General features: G+C 51.6%; 1 protein-coding gene across 1 annotated transcript; it reads left to right on the top strand.

Annotated features, from left to right (window-relative positions):
* The first annotated feature begins 1,693 nt into the window (after positions 1 to 1,693).
* On the top strand, positions 1,694 to 11,543 carry LOC121109782 (SUN domain-containing protein 3-like). The gene is made up of 9 exons (XM_040695850.2): positions 1,694 to 1,720; positions 6,860 to 6,921; positions 7,080 to 7,140; positions 7,513 to 7,669; positions 8,687 to 8,771; positions 9,290 to 9,402; positions 10,164 to 10,334; positions 10,696 to 10,788; positions 11,351 to 11,543. The coding sequence occupies exons 4-9, from the start codon at positions 7,535 to 7,537 to the stop codon at positions 11,492 to 11,494; spliced, it is 741 nt and encodes a 246-aa protein (XP_040551784.1). The 5' UTR covers positions 1,694 to 1,720; positions 6,860 to 6,921; positions 7,080 to 7,140; positions 7,513 to 7,534; the 3' UTR covers positions 11,495 to 11,543.
* The last annotated feature ends 9,737 nt before the right edge of the window (positions 11,544 to 21,280 follow it).

Raw genomic sequence — 21,280 nt, 5'->3', positions numbered from 1 at the left:
GCCAAAGAATCTTTTAGGTTGCAAAAAGGCCTTGAAGATCACCCACCCCAACCGTGTACTTCTGTATTTTTGTTACTTAGCAGGAGGCCAGCCCGGTCCTTTGGCACGCAAGACAAACGCTCCAGTGCGTGCAACCATTGTCTTGAAGCCATTCAGTACTCCCGGCTGAATAGCAGCGTACTGAATCCTGCCCCACTTACACTGGCTAGGTGGTCAGCTGGCAAAGTGGGACAAAATCTGCCTGCCTGGCAGAGCTCGGGGAGCTGTGATCCACAGTGCAGAGTCCGGTTGAAAGCCTGTAGCTAGTGCTGTTCCCCAGGGATCGGTACGGGGTCAGCTGTTGCTCGGTATCTTCATCGGTGAGCTTTATGAAGGGCTAGAATGTGCCCTCAGCACATAGGTTTGCTGATGCCACGAATGTGGGAGGAGTGGCTGACACAGCGGCAGGCTGTGCTGCCATTCCGTGAGGTCTGAACGGGCTGGAGAGTGAGGCAGAGAGGAACCTGATGAGGTTTAACAAGGGGGAGGAATAACCACATGCATCGATACAGGTCAGCGGCTGACCTGCTGGAGAGAAGCTCTGCAGAGAAGGAGCTTGGTGTCCTGGTGGGCAACAGGTTAGCCGTGAGCCAGCAGTGCACCCTTGTGGCCAAGGCGGCCAGTGGGATCCCGGGTTGCCTTCCGAAGAGCCTGGCCGGCAGGTCGAGGGAGGTGATCCTCCCCCTCTCCTCTGCCCTGCTGAGGCCGCATCTGGAGTGCGGTGTCCCACTCTGGGCTCCTCAGCTCAAGAAAGACGGGGAACTCCTAGAGAGGGTGCAGCCGAGGGCCACAAGGATGGGGAGGGGCGTGGAGCATCTCCCTTATGAGGAAAGGCTGAGAGGGCTGGGACTGTTCAGCCTGGAGAAGAGAAGGCTGAGAAGGGATCTTACCAGTGCTTATAGATATCTAATGGGCGGTAGTCGAGTGGATGGGGCCAGCTCTTTTCGCTGGTGCCCAGAGACAGAATTAAGGGGCAACGGGCACACTTTGGAACACAGGAAATTCCATGCGAACATGAGGAAATATGTCTTGCCTGTGAGGGTGTCAGACAGCGGGCCGGGCTGCCCAGAGAGGGTGCGGAGTCTCCTTCTGTGGGGATATTCAAAGCCCGCCTGGACGCTTTGCTGGGCAGCCCGCTGCAGGGAACCCGCTTTAGCAGGGCTGTGGACGAAATGGTCTTCAGAGCTCCCTTCCGAGCCATACCATTCTGCGATTCCTTTTGGCGAGGTACTCGGCTCGGAGCGGACGCATTCCGCACTGCAGCAGGGAATCGCCTCGGCTTGAGGGGTCGCCCTGTCACGGAGCACCGCCGGGCGCCATCGTCCTCCGCGTGGCAGCGGTGATCTTACGCCGAGGCGGCGGAGCCAGGAGCAGCGGCGGACCACCCCCTGCGTGTCTAAAACCTGCCACTACGGAGCGCGGCGAGCAGGGCGAGCGTGCAGGACGCGGGGCGGCGCGGCGGCTTACGCGGGGCCTAGGATCTCTGCCCAGCAGTAGGCCTCTTACCTGTCGGTTGCCTCCCGGACAACGTGTCTCCCCATGGTCTGCAGCAGGCAGAAAGGCCCGGTGAGAAATACGGTGGTGATTGAGAGTCCCTGCCTGAAGAAGTGGCAGGTCAAGTCTGCGGCTGCAGCGAGTGCCTGAGTCTGTTGGTGCCGGAGAAGGGAGGCGGGAACTGCAGGTGCGTGAGGTGCGAGCAGGTGGATGATCTGCTCAGTGTGGTGGCTGCACTCCAGGAGGAGGTTGAGAGGTTAGGGAGTATCAGAGTGTGAGCAGGAGACAGACTCGAGGTGTAACTCTCTGCGAGACAGACGTGAGGGTGATAGTCACCAGGCAGCAGTCATGTTCTTCATCCCCCTGAATGTAATCCTCCTCATTGACCTTATCTGCAGGAAGCCTTCCCCAGAACCAGAGAATGCTGAGTGGCAGGGAATATCGGGAGGTTTAGGAAAGATCTAAGAAGCGTGGGGACCCCCGGTGCCATGGGATTTTACTCTTGAACACCTGTGGGACCCCGAGAAACGAAGCAAGTATTTAAGTCAGGGGTGGTGCGGCTTAGGTAGACCTGAGGAGGGCTTATTTGGGGCGCAGCTCGTGCTTATCAAGCTCTCTACAATACTGTTCTGGACAGAGAGAGTTTCTGAGCTGAGATTCGAGCCAGAGGGAGAAGTCTCCAAGCCGAACCTGACTGATCACAGAAGGCACCAGCATCAATGTCAGCTGCCCCCGTGGAAGGACAGAAATGGAAATGGCTGTGTTGTTGTTGCAAACTACTGTTTGCAAGATAGTTGACCTGGTGCTGCTCCTGTGGCTGTGGTGTCCTTGCCTGAGTCTCTGTAGAGCTCTGATTTGAGCATGCTTCCTTAGGAAGGACCCAGGGGATTTTTCTGCCCAGGGACAGGGGAGTGGGCAGCACAAGGAAGAACCCCGAGTGTTAATGCCTGGTGTATAGAGAGCATTGTGGAACTCCTGACAGGTATTTCCTGTGTTTATGTGTTGGTTACCCCATCGTCACGCAGAGTGAGGCTCGTTCCCTGCTGCACAGTCCCATGGCTTGTGATAAGACAGCTGTGCTCTCCCCATTACCTGCTGTCTCCAGGCTGGCAGGTGATGATTGGGAAATGCCAAGCCTGGAAGAAGAGCTCAGGAAGATCCAGCAGCAGCTTAATTTCCTGCAGTGGAGGGCAAGGGACATCAGCGATTGCACGGTCCGTGAAACCCTGAAGAGAATTGAGCTCCCAGGGTGATAGGAGAATTGAGCTCCCAGGGTTTACCAGGGAGCTAAGAGGCCACTGCAGACAGTCGTTCAGCTGAGAATACCAAGCATGTGTGCTTGCCCTGGTGCTATTCAGCGTGGCTGTGGTGTCCTTGGGTGCGTGCTGCAGAGCTCCGATTTGAGCATGCTTCCTTAGGAAGCGCTCAGGGGTTTATTCTGCCCAGGGACAGGGGAGTGGGCAGCACAAGGAAGAACCCCGAGTGTTAATACTTGGTGCATAGAGAGCTATGTGCAATTCCTGACAGGTATTTCCTGTGTCCGTGTCTTGGTTACCCCATCGTCACGCAGAGTGAGGCTCGTCCCCTGCTGCACAGGCCCACGGTGTGTGATAAGACAGCGGTGCTCTCCCCCTTACCTGCTGTCTCCAGGCTGACAGGTGATGATCGGGAAATGCCGAGCCTGGAAAAAGAGCTCAGGAAGATCCAGCAGCAGCTTCATTTAATGCAAAGGAGGGCAAGGGACATCAGCGAACACTCTCTCCACAAAGCCCAAAAGAGAACTGAGCTCCCAGGGTTTCCCAGGGAGCTAAGAGGCCACTGCAGACAGTCGTTCAGCTGACAGTACCAAGCATTTGTGCTTGCCCTGGTGCTGTTCAGCATGGCTGTGGCGTCCTCGGGTGAGTCTCTACAGAGACTCTGTAGAGACACACCCAAGCAGGCTGCTTGGCAGGAGGTGTGCTGACCTCGTTGGATCCTTCCCCCTGCTGACCGGAGCTGCAAAAGCTGTTCACTGTCACGGTGGACTGTCCTTTTGTTGCACAAAGGGCCCTCAGCACAGAGGCAGCTTGTCCTCACGCCTTAGCCACTCTCGGTCCTGACCGAGTGTAGTGTTCTTCTGAACTGTACAGATACTGCCTGCTTCCCCATTCTTCACCACGCTTCTCCTCCTTGATAGGCAAACTAAAGATTGGAAGGCAGTTGACCTGGTTCTGTTCCCTATGGCTGTGGTGTCCTTCAGTGTCTCTGTAGAGCTCTGACTTGAGGATGCTTCTTTTGTAAACCCCACTAGCTTGTTCAGCCCAGCGATAGTTGAGTGGGTGGTCCAAGGGAGGACCCCTGGTGTCTATGGAGATGATTTATTGCGAGCTTTGTGGAATTCCTGACCGTTGTTTCCTGCATGGAAAGTCTTGATGAAGGCTTAAGGACAAGGGCAGGAATGACTGCAAGGTACAAAGCCATCTCCCTTTTCCTTGACAGTCCTTTGGAGGAGCTCTGCCCCTTTTCCATGACCACTCGTTACCCGAGTCTGACTTCCATGGCACAGTGTCGAGTCAGCTCTCTTTTGAGTGACAGCTCAAATCCAAAGCGGTTGAGTCAGCTCTCCTTGGAGTGGCAGCTACTGGCTCTGGGATCTCAGCAGAAACTGCTTTGTTACCATCTTGCGGGCCTTGCCAGCAGATAAGAGGGAGCAGGGATGCCCATCTGCATCCTGTTTTTCACCGGGCACGATGGTATCGTTCCCCAGTTTTCCCACACCAAGCTGGGGCTGTTTAGTCACAGGCCAGATCTTCCTCCAGTAACCACTCCTGAGGCAAGCAGCTCTGGAGGAAGGTGCTTCTAATGTCAAAGTGATGTTGATTGTCACACGGTTGCACCCATCATTTACCACCTCCATAAATGAGTTAGAGTCTTATCACAAGAAATACCTCAGGAAGCAAGCTTTGAGACAGAAGACAAAGAAGGGTTCTCACACCCCGACGTCACGCGGAGTGAGGCTCGTTCCCTGCTGCACAGTCCCACAGCTTGTGATAAGACAGCACTGCTCTCCCCGTTACCTGCTGACTCCAGGCTGGCAGGTGATGATCAGGAAATGCCAAGCCTGGAAAAAGATGCCTGGAAGCGATTGCTTCTATTTAACGTCTTTATTGTTGGGCCCATTCCAGATGCCCAACTATGCCAGCAAAACTTCAGGTGCTTCTGAACTGTAGAAACAAACAGACCACACGTGCTGGTTCCATAGCGCTTCTTGTCCAGTTGGACAGGACGGGCATTTGAGCAGTGGCAGGGGGGAAGGGGTGAGGAGTGAATGGCCAGTGTGTGTGCCCTGAGAATGTGCTTGCTGAGGGAGTCTTCAGTGGGCTGGAGCACATCTGAGAAGCACTACACCTACATTTTCTCCTGTCCCTTCAGTGGCAGGGAAGGGTACAGAGAAGGTCAGGAAACCCCCCTCATAAGTAAATGGCGTAGAGGTTGGTGCAAACAGAAGAATGTTGGTTTCTTTGACCATGGGGTAATTTACTCGGCACCTGGCATGATGGCTGCAGGTGGAAACTCACCTGTCTTCTAGGGGTGTAGAAGGGTCCCAGCCCAGGAACTGGCGGGACCCTTCATTGAAAGGTCTTCAAACCAGGTGTTACGGGGGAAGGGGACAAAATGAGGGCCACCGGGGTTGAGCAGGTAGTTGGAGGGTTCGCAGTGAACTCGGTGGATGAAGAGGGTGGAGTACAAAGGGATGGAGAAGGACGGGGGGATGCTGTTGCTCTAGGGGATCCTAGATCCTCTAGCAAGGCGGTGAGACAGAAGGCCCAGCTGAAGTGCCTTTGTAGCAATGCACGCAGCATGGGAAACGAGGAGGAGGACTTGGAAACTGCGATGCACTTGAAAAGTTCTGATCTTGTTGCTATTGCTGTTGAGCATGCCTTGGTATCCTGGGCTCCATCAGAAGAGGGGCGGCCAGCAGGGACAAAGAGGTGATTGTCCCTCTCTACTCTGCCCTCGTGAGGCCCCATCTGGAGTACTGCGTCCAAGTCCAGGGCCGCCAATACAAGAAAGGTGGGGAGCTGTTGGAGAGGACCCAGAGGAGGGCCACAAGGATGATCAGAGGGCTGGAGCACCTCCCCTATGAAGACAGGATGAGGGAGCTGGGCTTGTTCAGCCTGGAGAAGCAAAGGCTGCGGGGTGACGTCATTGTAGCTAGCCTTCCAGTACCTAAAGGGAGCCTATAAGCAGGAGGGAAGTCAACTCTTCGCAAGGGTAGATAATGGCAGGACGAGGGGAAATGGTTTTAAGCTGAGGGAGGAAAGATTTAGGTTGGATATGAGGGGGTAGCTCTTTACAGAGAAAGTGGGGAGGTGCTGGCACAGGCTGCCCAGAGATGTTGTGGATGCCCCGTCCCTGGAGGTGTTCAAGGCCAGGTTGGATGGGGCCCTGGGCAGTCCGGTCTAGTATTAGATATGGAGGTCGGTAGCCCTGCATGCAGCAAGGGGGCTGGAGCTTGATGACCCTTGAGGTCTGTTCCAACCCAAGCCATCCTATGATTCTGTGATCCCCACGCTCTTCCCCTGTGGGCTACTTGTAATTTTCAGTGGCGTGCCTTGTCATCTTTTGAAAAGCAGTGACTTTTATTCATGTATGCGCATGGAAATTGTCACGAGCAGGAAGAACTGCGTGCAGTTTTTTCCTGTTGGTGTTTTCTACAGGAACTGCCATTTGCAGTCCTTCACGTCTGCTTGTGCCATGGCTGTAATGCAACGCCGGCTGACACTAGGAATGCAGATGCAGGAAAGCATTGGAAAAGTCTGGGGACCCAGCGTGCGACCTCTGACGTACAGAGCATCAAAAGGCGAGACTGAAAAAGGCGGCCTGTAGCTCCCAGCCTGTCCCCCTTCAGCAGGATCCTCCCAGGCAGGCTGCTTGGCAGGAGGTGTTGTGGTCTTGTAGCATCTTTCCTCCTGCCGGCAGGAGGTGCAAAACCTGTTCCCTGTCAGGCTGGGCTGTTGCTCAAAACAGGGCGCTGCCTCCTCTGCGGTGACATCACTGACCACTGTGAAGTCACAATGGGCCATCAGCACAGAGGCAGCTTGTCCCCACGCCTCCGGCACTCTCGGTTCTGACAGCACAGCTGTTGGAGAGGGATTGGCTCACTGCTTAGCGAGCTGCGTGTTTTGTTCCTTGTGCTGCAAGGAAATGGAGCAACAAGGACATGGCGAGCGGGGGAACTGGTAAGGATATGGTTCCTTCCTGAGCTTGAAACATCTGTTGCTCCGTAGTGCAGATACTGCCTGCTTCACCAGTCTTCCCCACACTTCTCCTTCCTCCTTCGTAGGCAAACTAAGGTTTGGAAGACAGTTGCCCTGGTGCTGGTCACAGTGGCTGTGGCGTCCTTCGGTGAGTGTCTGTAGAGCTCTGACTTGAGGATGCTTCTTTTGGAAGCCCCCAGTGGTTTGTTCTGCCCAGGGTTGGGGTTAGGGGAGAGGGCAGCCCAAGGCAGAACCCCAGGTGTTTATAGAGACGATTCATTGAGAGCTTTGTGGAATTCCTGACAGGTGTTTATTGTGTCGGAGGTCTTGTGGAAGGTATAAAGACAACAGCAGGAGTGACTGCAAGGTAAAAAGCCATCTCCCTTAGGCTAGACCCTTCTTTAAAGGAGTTCTGCCCCTTGTCCATGACCACTCGTTCCCCGACTCCGACTTCCCTGGCGCAGTGCCCCGAGCTTCTCCCATTTCCCGTTCTCCTCTCTCAGCTTTTCTTTCAAACTGCTCTAGCTCCACGTCCATTAGTTCCCCCCCGAGTTACCCAGGAAGCCTGGAAGCACCTTCTCGGTCGGGAGCTCTTGGAGCTGGCCAACCAGAATTGTCACCTCCCTCTTAAATCTTGGTGACCCCGTCATCACGCAGAGTGAGGCTCGTTCACTGCCTCAGTCCCACAGCTTGTGAGAAGACAGCTGTGTACACTCTCTCCATCACCTGCTGTCTCTAGGCTGGCGCGTGGTGGTGGGGAAATGGTGAGCCTTGACGAGGAGCTTGCTAAGGTCCAGCGGCAGCTTCATGTCCTGCAATGGAGAGCGAGGGACATCACCGAGCGTGCTCTCCACGAAGCCCTGAGGAGAACTGAGCTCCCAGGCTTTACAGGCGAGGTAAGAGGCCACTGCAGATAGCTCTGCTAAGAGAGTTCTTTCCCCACTCTGGCATTATATCTTGCTACCATTCCCTGTCACAGCCAGCTAAAAGTCTTGTCCTGCAGGAAGAAACACTCGTGCATTGCCCCTGGTCCTTTCTTTTGTTGCTCCGGAGTTCTTGTAGGGGAAAGGAATGTGCTGTGGTGGGAATTTCAGACGCCTCAGTCATTTCTTGCTCTCTGTTGGGTGATCCTGAGGGGAGGACTGGAAAGAAAGAGCGGTCTCAGCAGTCCATACCTGCACCTGCTGCTGTGCGTGAGGTGGCAGGTTCCCCTGGAAGACCTGTAAGCCAGCAGCCTGAGTTGAGACTGGGAGCCCTGGGTTCCTGGGGCCTGTGCCGATCCACGGGCACTGCTGTGTTTCAGCCTCCCCGCGGGGCATCCAGTCTGCAAGCTGTTCTGGTTTCAGAGCCCCTGCTCCCTGGATACCGTCTCTTTAGGTGGCTTGAACTCGCACGGTCCCAGGTCTGCCCGAAGCCTGAGCTGACGATGCGTGCTGGGAATCTCGAGGGCCACGTTAGCCTGAGGCCTGGCATCAGTTCCCTCTGCATTTTGCCTTTCTTCCCCATTGCAGTAGGCGAGCTGTGTCTTCCGCTTTAAGTTAACTCTCTGTGTACGGCTGGACCTCAGCTGTTGTGGTGACCTCTGGGCAATCCCTGCCTTGTGCCTGAGTCGAGCCCCATCGCCTGGCCAGGAGTCAGTGCTGTCAGTGCTGCGTGTCTGTCGTGGGGCATGTCAACAGGAAAGACCCTTTTCTGCTGCATCCGTGTCCGGTGCACCCGAGGGAGCAGCCTCTCCATTCCCATGCCAGATGGTCATAGGAGAGCTCTGGAGGTTCCCAGGCAACTCCAGTGTTCCTTACATCCAAGTGGAGCAGCCGAGTTTGCTTTGGCTGGCTTTGCAGGGGAGCTGGGAGGCAACTCTTTGCCCTGTTCTCTTCCTTCTGACGAGCACTCTCCTTTGTCTTTCTTCCCAGGCTGTTCAAAAGATCATCGACCAAGTACTGGAGAAGCTGGAAGAAAGCCCATTCCAGATGACCAATTATGCCAGCAAAACTTCAGGTGAACTGTAGAAACAAACAGACCACGCGTACTGGTTCCAAAGCGCTTCTTGTCCAGTTGGACAGGACGGGCATTTGAGCAGTGGCAGGGGGGAAGAGCTGAGGAGTGAATGGCCAGTGTGTGCCCTGAGAATGCGCTTGCTGGGAGAGTCTTCAGTGGGCTGGAGCACATCTGAAAAGCACTACACCTACTTGGTGGTGTTTGTCACGGGATTGCTCAGCTGGCTGGCAGTTTGTGAGGCCCCTTAGGATAGTTGGGTGAGTCCCTGCACTGTGTCCCTGCATTGTGCGGCCCCCATAGTTGGGTGAGTCCCTGCATTGTGTTGCAGAGGGCTACTGCAGGTGAGAACGTGGGGAATGTCACTGTGGGGGATATAGGACTGCTTAGAAGCTCTTTCCAAGAGGACAGTGCAAAGGCAGCCGGCATCTCGGTGCGGCTGTTCATGCGGAAAACAAGGTCAGCAGCCCTTGATTCCTCCTGGCCTCGCTTGACCATTGTGCCCGTGTTTTACTTTGCAGGCGCCGCTATCGTTCGTTCCAAGACTTCTCCCTCCTGGATTGGAAGTGGGAGAGTCTTCTGGCAGTCACTGCCTCTGGTGGCTTATATGAGGCCTCCTGAGGTTATTCTGGAGGTAAGAACACCGAGAAACAGGGAGAAGAATGGTGCGGGGCGGAGGGGGCCAAACGCCCTGCTGGGGGTTGCCTTTACCCTTGTCCTCGCATCTCAGCTTTCTTTTCCTGTGGTCTTCTTGCGAGGACCTACTCCCCTCCTGTGTATCCCGGCTGAGAATGTCTTCTGCCAGACTGCCCCAAGTCCTCTGTGCAGGCTTCTGCTAGCTTAGCTTGCTTGTCTTCCCAGCCACTGTGGAAGTGTCAGGCTGGCACTGAAGGGGAACCCCTCAGGTGCCACGAGAGATGTGGGTTGCGAGAACGCTGGGGCTCTTAGCGAACCCAAGCGGGCACTGCAGGAGGGCGTGCGCTGCAGGAGGGCCCCATGTTGTGTTTGCCAGCCCATCCTGGCACTGCTCCTGAGCTACTTGCACAAGTCGGAGACTTGGCTGGTGCCCGTGGAAGGAGGTGGGACTGGATGAGAGGGAGCGGTTGCTTCCCCTTCCAGGAAAGGCTCGTGCAGGTGAGCGCTTCTTTGCCCTGGGCGGGTGCCTTTCAGCCTCAGCAGCCCCTCCCCGTTTTTGGCAAGTTGCTCCACAAAAGAAGGAACCCGAGAGCTTCTGCAAGTGGTGCACCCAGCTCACCGCCACGCACGTATGCCTCCTGTGCTTCAGAGCAGAGCTGATGGGCCAGTACGCCTCTAGAGCCCCCGATGCTGGGGCAGGAATTTCAGCCAGGACGCTCTTTTGCACATGAACACTGTTCCTTCTTCTCCTCTGTTTAGCCTGACAATCATCCAGGTAACTGCTGGCCCTTCCCGGGAAGTCAAGGGCACGTCTTCATCAAGTTGCCTGTGGCCGTCTTCCCCACGGCAGTTACGATAAATCATGGGGTTCCAGCAGCAGCGTACCATGCAGACAGCATCTCCAGTGCTCCAAAGGACTTTGCTGTCTATGTAAGTGATTCCTCTGGGTTGTTGCGGGGGGGGGGGGAAGGGGGTGTTGCGTAGCGTTTGATGCGGGGGGTGGTTGCAGACCCAAGAGGGCGGCAGCGTGCAGTTCCTCCCTGCCGGGGAGGAGAAACAAGCTCCTCAGAGTTGCTCCATTTCCACAGCGTTCCTCTTTTGTCCAAGATAGCACAGCAAAGAAAGTTTCCCACTCTTGGGGCGAGTTGGTAGTTAGAGAGGCGGAGGGACAGGGAAGTGGCACAGTGGATGGTCCTCGACCACCTTTGCTTCCAGTCCCTGTGGGGCTCTGGGATCCTGTGCCGGCAGCGCATCCCACTGTTCTGTCTTCTCCACCCCTGTCTTTCTGTAGGGCCTGCAGGAGGAAGATGACGAGAAAGGAACGTTGCTGGGAGAGTTCATCTTCACGCCAGGCCAGGCTCCCGGTCAGACCTTCCAGCTGAAGGTACGGTGACAAAGAGGGGCGTGAAGCGTGGGAGAGGAGGACTGCGGTTGGCTGGGGAGAAGCTTCCAAGCAAGCCAGAGGCGTATGGGGGCCCTCTGGCATTTCTGCTGCTGCCACTTACTAGCTGCACATGCCTGGAGTGCTGTGCTGTTCCTGTTTCCTTCTGGTTTTTAAGCTTCAGTGCTGCCTCAGATTTTAGCGCTGCTGGGCTCCAGTGCAGCATAAGGGAGGCCATTCTGCTTGGGTGCCATTCTAGGGAAGGCAATGAGAGTAACGTCCCTGCGTTTTCTGTGCGTGAACACGCACTCAAAGCAAGTGCAAAGAACTTGCCAGTGGAACTCGCTGCAGCTTTTGGTAGCTGTTTCTTTCTTGAAAACTCATGTGACCAAAGAGGTGGAGCAGGGCAAGAAATGTCTGGATTGTGCTATGGCAGCATATCAGCGTGTCAAAAGACCTAGTAAGGCAGCCTGAAGGAAGGTGCTGCACGAGTGTGTCGCTGCCGCATTGTCAGTGGTCACAGAGAAGAGAGGAAAACTCAATTCATTTCTCCTCCTCCTTGCAGAACGAGCACTCTGGGTTCATCAAGTACGTAAGGCTGCAAGTGCTGAGCAACTGGGGCCACCCGGAGTACACCTGCGTGTATCAATTCAGGCTCCACGGCGATCCAGCCCATGATGGTGACGCGAGGGGAAAGCTATCTGCCTAGGGGAATGCTGGCTGGCTTAGTTCTCAATAAATTACTTTAACATTTCCCATGTTGAGTCTCTCTTGTCCATCGGAGTAACTGTCAAGTGATGTCCCTGTCTTTATCTCGACCCACGAGCTTTCCCATCCCCTGTTCTCCTGCTCTCCTGTTGGGGTGGAGGAGGGAGTGAGCGGCCTGGTGGGAGTCGGGCCCTTGTCTAAGGCTAGGCCAGCACAAACGCACATTAGGCTAAAACCTGCACAGGAGTCGAATGAACAGAGGTACGTCTGAGAGTATCGTGGACAAGAAGTTAAGCTGAGAATACCAAGCATCTGTGTTTGTCCTTGCGGTTTCCGGGCTTCGGGAGAGCCAAAGAATCTTTTAGGTTGCAAAAAGGCCTTGAAGATCACCCACCCCAACCGTGTACTTCTGTATTTTTGTTACTTAGCAGGAGGCCAGCCCGGTCCTTTGGCACGCAAGACAAACGCTCCAGTGCGTGCAACCACTGTCTTGAAGCCATTCAGTACTCCCGGCTGAATAGCAGCGTACTGAATCCTGCCCCACTTACACTGGCTAGGTGGTCAGCTGGCAAAGTGGGACAAGATCTGCCTGCCTGGCAGAGCTCGGGGAGCTGTGATCCACAGTGCAGAGTCTGGTTGAAAGCCTGTAGCTAGTGCTGTTCCCCAGGGATTGGTACAGGGTCAGCTGTTGCTCAGTATCTTCATCGGTGAGCTTTATGAAGGGCTAGAATGTGCCCTCAGCACATCGGTTTGCTGATGCCACGAATGTGGGAGGAGTGGCTGACACAGCGGCAGGCTGTGCTGCCATTCCGTGAGGTCTGAACGGGCTGGAGAGTGGGGCAGAGAGGAACCTGATGAGGTTTAGCAAGGGGGAGGAATAACCACATGCATCGATAAAGGTCAGCGGCTGACCTGCTGGAGAGAAGCTCTGCAGAGAAGGAGCTTGGTGTCCTGGTGGGCAACAGGTTAGCCGTGAGCCAGCAGTGCACCCTTGTGGCCAAGGCGGCCAGTGGGATCCTGGGTTGCCTTCCGAAGAGCCTGGCCGGCAGGTCGAGGGAGGTGATCCTCCCCCTCTCCTCTGCCCTGCTGAGGCCGCATCTGGAGTGCGGTGTCCCACTCTGGGCTCCTCAGCTCAAGAAAGACAGGGAACTTCTAGAGAGGGTGCAGCCGAGGGCCACAAGGATGAGGAGGGGCGTGGAGCATCTCCCTTATGAGGAAAGGCTGAGAGGGCTGGGACTGTTCAGCCTGGAGAAGAGAAGGCTGAGAAGGGATCTTACCAATCAATGCTTATAAATATCTAATCGTAGAATCCTAGAATCAAAGAATGGCTTGGGTGGGAAGAGTCCTCAAGGATCATCCATCTCCAGCCCCACTGCCGCAGGCAGTTCCAGCTACCTCCACATGTAATACTAGACCAGGTTGCACAGGGCCCCATCCAACCTGGTCTTGAACACCTATAGGGATGGGGCATCCACAACCTCTCTGTACAGCCTGTTACAGAACCTCATCACTTTCTGTGTAATGAACTACCCCCTGATATCCAAACTATACCTTCCCTCCTTCAACTTCAAGCATTTCCCTTTGTCTTGCTATTATCTGCCCTTGCAAAGAGTTGACTTCCTTCCTGCTTATAGGCTTCCTTTAGGTACTGGAAGGCTAGCTTCAATGACATCACCCCACAGCCTTTGCTTCTCCAGGCTGAACAAGCCCAGCTCCCTCAGCCTGTCTTCGTACGTGTCACGGAGTTACCTAGATAGATCTGTGCCCGTGACAGGGGGGCAGTAGGCTTGCGGGCCCCCCCTCCCCCCCGGCTTCCCGAGAAAAATGAAGCGGCGGCAACAATCTAAGAAGGAGAACTTATTTTACTAACTATGATGTTGGGATGCAAGATGACACAATATAATACAATCTAATTGGGAGTAAGGATAATAAACCAAATGAAATGAGGGAGAGAGCGAAAGAGCAATAGAGAGGGAGAGAGAGAGTGAGAGAGAGAGAGAGAGAGAGGGAGTTTCCGAAACCGAAAGCCTTACTTGATGAATGCGCCCGGCTTGGAAAGCACACCCACTCCTCTCCCGGCAGCAAGCGAAAAGTGAAGAAAAACCGCGCGCAACCAGATGACGTACCTTCCGTTGTGTGTCTTCCTTCTCTGACCGTGAGGTCCTCTGGGATACGTAGTTCTTCTCTTTTGTCCATGATGTTATGATGTGGAATACCAATAGCGAAGTTACAAAACCATGACAGTACGGAAGGTGCTCCAGCCCTCTGATCATCTCTGTGGCCCTCCTCTGGGTCCTCTCCAAAAGCTCCTCGTCTTTCTTCTTTTGGCAGCTCCAGACCTGGATGCGGTACTCCAGATGGGGCCTCACGAGGGACAATCACCTCCCTGTCCCTGCTGGCCACCCCTCTTCTCATGGAGCCCAGGATACCATTTGCTTTCCGAGCTGCAAGAGCACACTGTTGGCTCATGGTAAGTTTTTCATCTGCCAGGACCCACAGGTCCTTCCCTGCAGGGCTACTCTCAAGGATTGCTCCTCCCAGTCTGTATATATGCCTGAGATTCCCCCAGCCCAAGTGCAAAACCTTGCCTTGATGTTAAAGATGTTAAAGAGCACCGGTCCCAAGACAGACCCCTGGGGGACACAGCTCATTACCAGCCTCCACCTGGACACCGAACCTTTAACCAGCAGCCTTTGTCTGCGGCCCTTCAACCAACTCCTTATCCATCGGGTTGTCCACCCATCAAATCCACATCCCTCCAATTTGGTTGTCAGGATGTGGTAGATGGCCATGGCAGAGGCCTTGCACAAGACCACATCATATCTATTAAATTAACTTTCCTCCACAGATCGATGATGCTGTTCTGTTTCTAGGCCCGTCTCCCATCTCCCTGCCCTTTCCCCTTTTCCCCTTTTCCCTTTTCACAGGGCATGGGTCTGTCGGTCCCCTGCCTCATTAGTCATAAAACCAGTCCAAAGCAGCCCATAAATTGTCCACATCCCCCCTCCCTCTCCTTTTTCGTGCTGGTGGGCCTGTATGCTTGCTGCCCTCCCGCCCCTTACCCCCCTTGTCATGGACACAGACAGATGTATAGATAACTCTGTGACAGGTGTGGACTAGATGGTCTTAGTGGGTCCTCTCCAACTGTGATTCTGTGATCCCCATGCTATTCCCTCGTGGGCTACTTTTTTACTTGCATTGGTGACATGCGGAAATCAGACCCTATAGCCACTAAGGATATAGAGCAGGTATGTATTTATTGGTGACACACGTACACCCTGGTGCAAGGGGGATCGTTCCACCTAACTTGCACACCGTCAGGAGAAATCGTAATATAGATATAGGTCAAATATCCTGTAGCAATCTATCTCATATGAGATTGCTACAGGAGCCCCGAACCTTGGAATTAACAGCATGTAACAGCATTTTCGTTACTTCTCGAGCCTTATTAGTCCTACAGGGAAACACCTCTAGCCATCCCAAAAAGGTATCAGTTAGTACCAACATACAGCGATGCCCCCCTTTTCTTGGGAGTTTCAAGAAATCAATTTGTCACTGTTGCCCTTGAAGGTTCTCTTTCCCAATAGGCCCACTTGAACCCCTTTCCTGGTACTAGGATCGTACTTTGTAATGTCTGTTTGCCCAATACATTTTCTTATCCTCCCTTAGAACCAATTTCCATAAAATACCAAAGGGCAAAACAACATGTCCATCTGTCAGCCTGCTCTCTTCCTTCTAAATCATTAATTAGATTGCTATCCTCTTTAAAATATTTTACAGGTTTTGACTCAGGTTCAGAAATTTTAAGTTTACAGTCTGGAATTAAAGCCTTCTTCATCTACCTGTTTAGCCACCTGATCCATCATCTTATCTCCAGTTTCCTGTACAGTGTTACCTTTCTGATGTTCTTTACAATGTATAATAGCCACGCTCTTTGGTAGATTTACATTATGCTGTTTTTCCTTGTGTGTGAGCGTTCCTTGCTCTTTTCAGATGGTGCTATGAGCGTGTAGCATCCCAAATACATAATTAGCATCTGTCCATATATTTCAGGCTCTTGTCAAGGCAGTTATTTCAGCCTTCTGAGAGAAAGTCCCCACAGGCAGTGGTTGTGCTTCAATTACCTTGTCAGTAGCAGTTACTGCATATCCTGCCTTACGGTTTCCTTGTCTCACAAAACTGCTTCCATCAGTAAGCCAGGTGTCTTCTGCATCTTCTAAGGATTCATCTTTCAGGTCCGACTGGCAACAGTCCGTAGCTGCAGTTGTTTCAAAGCAGTCATGAAATACTTGTTGTCTAGGAGTTCTGCTAAGGAAAGATGCTGGGTTGACAATATTAGTTACAGTTATTTCTGCATCATCCTGCTGTACCAGGATGGCCTGGTATTTCAGGAACCTCTGGGGGTGAGAGCCAATGCCCCCTTTTACCTCCAATACAATACAGTAGACACTGTATCAGATATTAAAACTGTTATTCTTTGGCCTAGGGTAAATTTACCAGGTTCTTGAATATTGAGCACTGGTGCAGCCACCGCCCTCAACCACTCTGGCCATCTCTTACTTACTTCATGAAAGGGCTTTACCAACAGTCCGTAGCTGTGTAGCCACAGTTGGCACCCTCCTGTCATTCCTGAGAATGTACGGAGTTCCTTGGCACTTTGTGGCTCAGAGGTTTGGCAGATGGCTTCTTTCTTGGCAGTCCTTAAGGTTCAAAGTCCAGCTGTAATCTCCTATTCCAGATACGTCTCTTGCCGTTATTTGTGCCTTCTATTGAGAAACTTGATCATCATTTAAACAAAGAAATTCAGCACACTCACAGTCCATTGCACACAGTCCTCTTTGTTTCTGTGGCATGCACATGCTGCAGTCAAGTTCCACCATGGGATGGAGGAACCCAAATCTCAGGCTCACGAGTTGACCCATTCTCAAAAATCATTGGGCTGTTCTCACAACCCTGGGTAATGCTGTCCAGGTTAACTGAGTCTTCTTTGTTCCAAATTGAGGCTCTCCTATTCAATGGCAAATAACCTTAGGCTTCCTTTGGCCAAACTAGGCAGAAAAGGCATCCTTCAAATCCAGAAGGTAAACTCCACCTACTCATTCCCTAACTTAGTTACTAAAGTGTATGGATTTGCCACCACGGAGTGTATACATTCAACAATTCTATTATTTGCCCTCAAGTCTTGTACTAAACTATAGCACTTGCTATCCAATTTTTCATTGGCAAGATTGGAGTACTGTATTTGGATCCACATTCAATTAGTAATCCAAAATCCAAAAGTTATCTATTTTTCTTTTATTCTTCTACAGTTGCAGATCCTCAAATGGCACTGCTTTACCCTGACTGGGCTAGCCCTAGCTCTTGCTTTTAACTTAGGGCTGCATTTTGGCTCTACCAGGCATCCCTGGTACCCACACTCCTAAGCATACTTTACTTAAGATTTCTGTAGCTTCTGGGGGTATACCATTGTTTTTCCCAGTTTGTGTTAAAGCCAGACTTACAATTTTCAATCAGTTAATATTGTTTGATCCTTAGCTCCAGTTTTATTGAATTTCATCTCTGCATCCATTTTGTTCTAATAAGTCTTGACAGAGTAATGGTTTTGGACAACGTGGCATGTACAAGAATTTATGTATTCCTACTTATTTTCTCAGCCCGTATTTAGTTGATCCCAAAAGGTAAGCTTTTTCTTGTTGGGCAGTAGCTCCTACTACTGTTGCAAAATCATCTATGGGTGGTAAGAGGCCCCCGTACCCACCAGAAAATAAACCTCTTTATCCTGCTCTCCTAGCTGCAATTTAACCAGTGGATTTGCTAGGAATAACTTCCCAGGTTCCCATCATTCAGCTTTTTGCAATAAGAGACGGTTGGATTTCTCCACCAACGTCTCATTTCCCTGCAGTTTGCACACTGCTTTCAGTCCAGCAGGGGCGGAACCTTCCATGGGTTCTTCCAGGCCCCTCCCTTTAGCTCTCTCTAAGGGGACCTCTGGGTCCTAAGGCTCTACTCTAGCAGCACAACAGTAACAGCTGTTGCTATTCCCAATTTCCTTACTATCTCTGTTTCTCAGTTAGTTTCTTTCTTCGTATTGCTCACCCTCTTTGGTTCTGACAACCCTGTTACACCTTGCTCATCTTTGCCTTCCTCAGCCTGTGTCCTCAAACTTTTCACTTTCCAAACTCTTATCATTACATAAAGTACTAACATTACATTTCAGCTTCAACTCCTCCTCTGCAGAGGTTTCCAGTGCTAACACTGAAATTTCGGGTTTCCGAGATCTCTGCACATGAAAGCTATTCTCACTGCCAGTGCCCCCTCCTCTCCACCTCCCCCCATTCGCAAGTAACGCTGTTTACAACAGCAGTCTCTGACTCCGGCACTCTCACTCCAAGAGTTCTGCTTGCAGGGGAATGGTGTGGGGGGGCTGCTCTCATGCCAGCGCAGATAAACTCACTTTCTCTTTAACCCTTTTTCCTTTGTCCACTGTTCATACCCTCAGTTACACTTCTACATACCCTCAATCAAGCTTCTGTATACCATTAACAATTATACTTACTTATACTATCAAAACTGTTTGTCCCATTCCCTTCAGAACCCACAAATTAAACAATACAGTTCTTCAGTTTCCACAAACACCCAGTACTTAGTCTCGTGATTAGAGCACTCAATTATAAAAACTGTTCATGTTACTTCATTTACCTTCCCTCCTTAAGAATATCAGTAACTGTAAGAAGGTATTATAGTTTAGAGTCCCATTCCGATGCCACTTCTCATCATCTTCTAACTTATATATTAACCACCATTGATTGCAATACTTGATTAAAGTTTTCTTACTCAGGGTGCCTCCAGGTTCCCCTGCAATATCTCACCAATGTGCCACTGCACATCCCAAAGGGGTTTGTTTGGGAATTTCCTTCCCCTGGGAGCCTCCCATGATGTTTACACAATTCTTATTGATTCCTAATTTCCTCAAAGTTTCCACAAACAGCCCTTAACACCGTATAGTGATATTGTTCAGTTATAAACACTTGGAAACAGATCTCACAGAAGCCCGTCCACCTTCCTTTACACTCTTCCCCACAATCGGAACACAGTACTACATAAATGGACTGATACTCACTCCCTGAATGGAACACGTCTCACTCACACCACACTCACTCTGATATTTAGAACAAAAACCATGGTTTATACATAATACACAGTGCTGACGATGTCCTTTAGCTGGAGTCTTAATAACACTAGTACATTAGTCGATCAGTTGCAAGCTTTAAGATTTTTCCGAAAGTCAGCTTGACCTGAAATGATGAGATACACAGTACCGAACACTCAGCAGATGGTGATAACAATAATACAACCTATAACTCCCACTACTATCTCCAGGAGAATCCACGTTATCATTTGACAAAATCCCCGCTGTTACCAATCACCTAAGGGAGAGCTGTTGCTCTTTCCTTGAGTACGACTTACAGGTCCCCTTTGTAGGAACTCCCCAAGGAGTCTTCCTACCCCAGCCGGCAACCTAACCCGTGAGCTCACATACCTCGGGGGGGGAGCAGGCACGCTCCTTCATACCCTGCGTAGGACATCTCCTCACGCCTTACGGGTTCCCCTTTCCCATACACATACCTGGTCCACCTATGGATGGTCCTTGTCTGTCCCTGCAGTGATCGGGTGAGGAAGGGAGTCCTTCCAAGAAATCTTGGGGCGCGCCAAAGGTGTCCCCTCTCTCAACCGGTCCTGCAGCCGAACAGAGTGAGTCCCATCTGGGGTGCCAAATTGACGTGCGGAAATCAGACCCTATAGCCAGTAAGGATATAGAGCAGGTATGTGTTTATTGGTGACACACGTACACCCTGGTGCAAGGGGGATCGTTCCACCTAACTTGCACACCGTCAGGAGAAATCGTAATATAGATATAGGTCGAACTAATACATAATCAATAGTTGACAGGAATTCGGATACATATTCATTACATTCCCGAGAGTCCATTAGCATACAGTTCCTCCCCCCCTTGCGCATACGTAGTAGGTCGTGATGATGAAGGCTCGTAGTCTTCCTCGCAAAGGCTCGTAGTCTTCCTCGCTGCAAACTTCTGACCCCGAAGCGGGGGCATCCCCCGAACCAGTTTCAGCTTGCACTTTGGACATCTAATCACCTCCCTGCCAAATGTTTTTGAGCTGTTCTCCGGTCCTTATCTTTACGGCCTTCATTCTCCTGGTTATTTTGGACCTAGCGCCTGTGAAAGTGCTTGGAATCCCTTGTTTTCTAATACTCTCTACATATACTATCTCTATTTGCCCCTTATGTCTACCTTGTGAAGCTGCTTTCTCTTTTCTTGCTATGAAGCCCTTCTTTTTATACTGCGGGGACCTGATTTTGCCCTTCAGTGGTGTGCCTTGACATGTTTTAAAAGGCAACAACTTTTATTCATGTATGTGAATGGAAACGCTCCAGAGCAGTAAAAACTATGAGCAGTTTTTTCCTTAGTGTTTTCTACATGAACTGCAATTTTGGTGTTTTCTGCATGAACTGACATTCTACCCGTTGAGGAATAGCCACATGCATCAGTACAGGTCAGGGGCTGACCTGCTGGAGAGAAGCTCTGCAGAGAAGGACCTTGGTGTTTTGGTGGGCAACAGGTTAGCCATGAGCCAGCACTGCACCCTTGTGGCCAAGGCGGCCAGTGGGATCCTAAGTTGCCTTCCAAAGAGCCTGGCCGGCAGGTCGAGGGATCCTCCCCCTCTCCTCTGCCCTGCTGAGGCCGCATCTGGAGTGCGGTGTCCCACTCTGGGCTCCTCAGCTCAAGAAAGACAGGGAACTTCTAGAGAGAGTGCAGCCGAGGGCCACAAGGATGAGGAGGGGTGTGGAGCATCTCCCTTATGAGGAAAGGCTGAGAGGGCTGGGACTGTTCAGCCTGGAGAAGAGAAGGCTGAGAAGGGATCTTACTAATGCTTATAGATATCTAGTGGGCGGTAGTCGAGTGGATGGGCCCAGGCTTTTTTCGCTGGTGCCCAGTGACAGAATTAAGGGGCAACGGGCACACTTTGGAACACAGGAAATTCCATGCGAACATGAGGAAATATGTCTTGCCTGTGAGGGTGTCAGACAGTGGGCCGGGCTGCCCAGAGAGGGTGCGGAGTCTCCTTCTGTGGGGATATTCAAAGCTCGTCTGGATGCCTTCCTGGGCAGCTCACTATAGGGAATATGCTTTAGCAGGGCTGTGAACTAGAAGAGTCTCTTCCACCCCAGCTATTTTGTTTTTCTGTGAAATGAAGTGGAATAAAAATTACTCTCAGTATTTTCTCGCTTATGTTTTTGGTGTTACTTGGAACATAGCTATTGTAATAGTTGAGTACTGGTCACCCAGCCCTTACAAAGTCAATTTCCTCTCCTCCCAAGCTGGTGAAGTCGCACCTTACTAAAGACTTCCATTTCACCTGCCTTTTGATACATCTTCCACAGAGGTGGGAGAATCACCATTTTTAGTAATCAAACACTGAAATGGCTGTGGAATTGATGTTCTCTCCCATGGCCATGAAGACTAAAGGAAAGCAAATGAAAGGTTGTATCAACAATAATTTTATGCTGAGAATGGTTAAAACCAATGGCTACGTTAAATTGTGAAAATGTACATCTTCAGTGCCTTATAGTGAATGCTAGATACATCCTATTATGAAGTGTTTTAAATTTAGTTAGACCTTTTCAGCATTTAATTTCTTTCATTACACTTCTCTTTTTCTCTGAATTTCTGCAATATATTCATGTGTTTTGTGTGACTTTTACATGC

Source organism: Gallus gallus, chromosome 2, assembly GCF_016699485.2.
Source record: "Gallus gallus isolate bGalGal1 chromosome 2, bGalGal1.mat.broiler.GRCg7b, whole genome shotgun sequence".
Lineage (NCBI taxonomy): Eukaryota > Metazoa > Chordata > Aves > Galliformes > Phasianidae > Gallus > Gallus gallus.
Note: the sequence above shows the minus strand (reverse complement) of the source record. Positions and strands in the feature narration are given on the sequence as shown.

Bases quoted from the DNA above. Each gene is read 5' to 3' on its own strand.
- LOC121109782 (XM_040695850.2), top strand. From the start codon at position 7,535: ATGGTGAGCCTTGACGAGGAGCTTGCTAAGGTCCAGCGGCAGCTTCAT. The intron at 10,335-10,695 runs GTAAGTGATTCC...GTCTTTCTGTAG, and splicing joins CAAAGGACTTTGCTGTCTAT to GGCCTGCAGGAGGAAGATGA. The intron at 10,789-11,350 runs GTACGGTGACAA...TCCTCCTTGCAG, and splicing joins GTCAGACCTTCCAGCTGAAG to AACGAGCACTCTGGGTTCAT.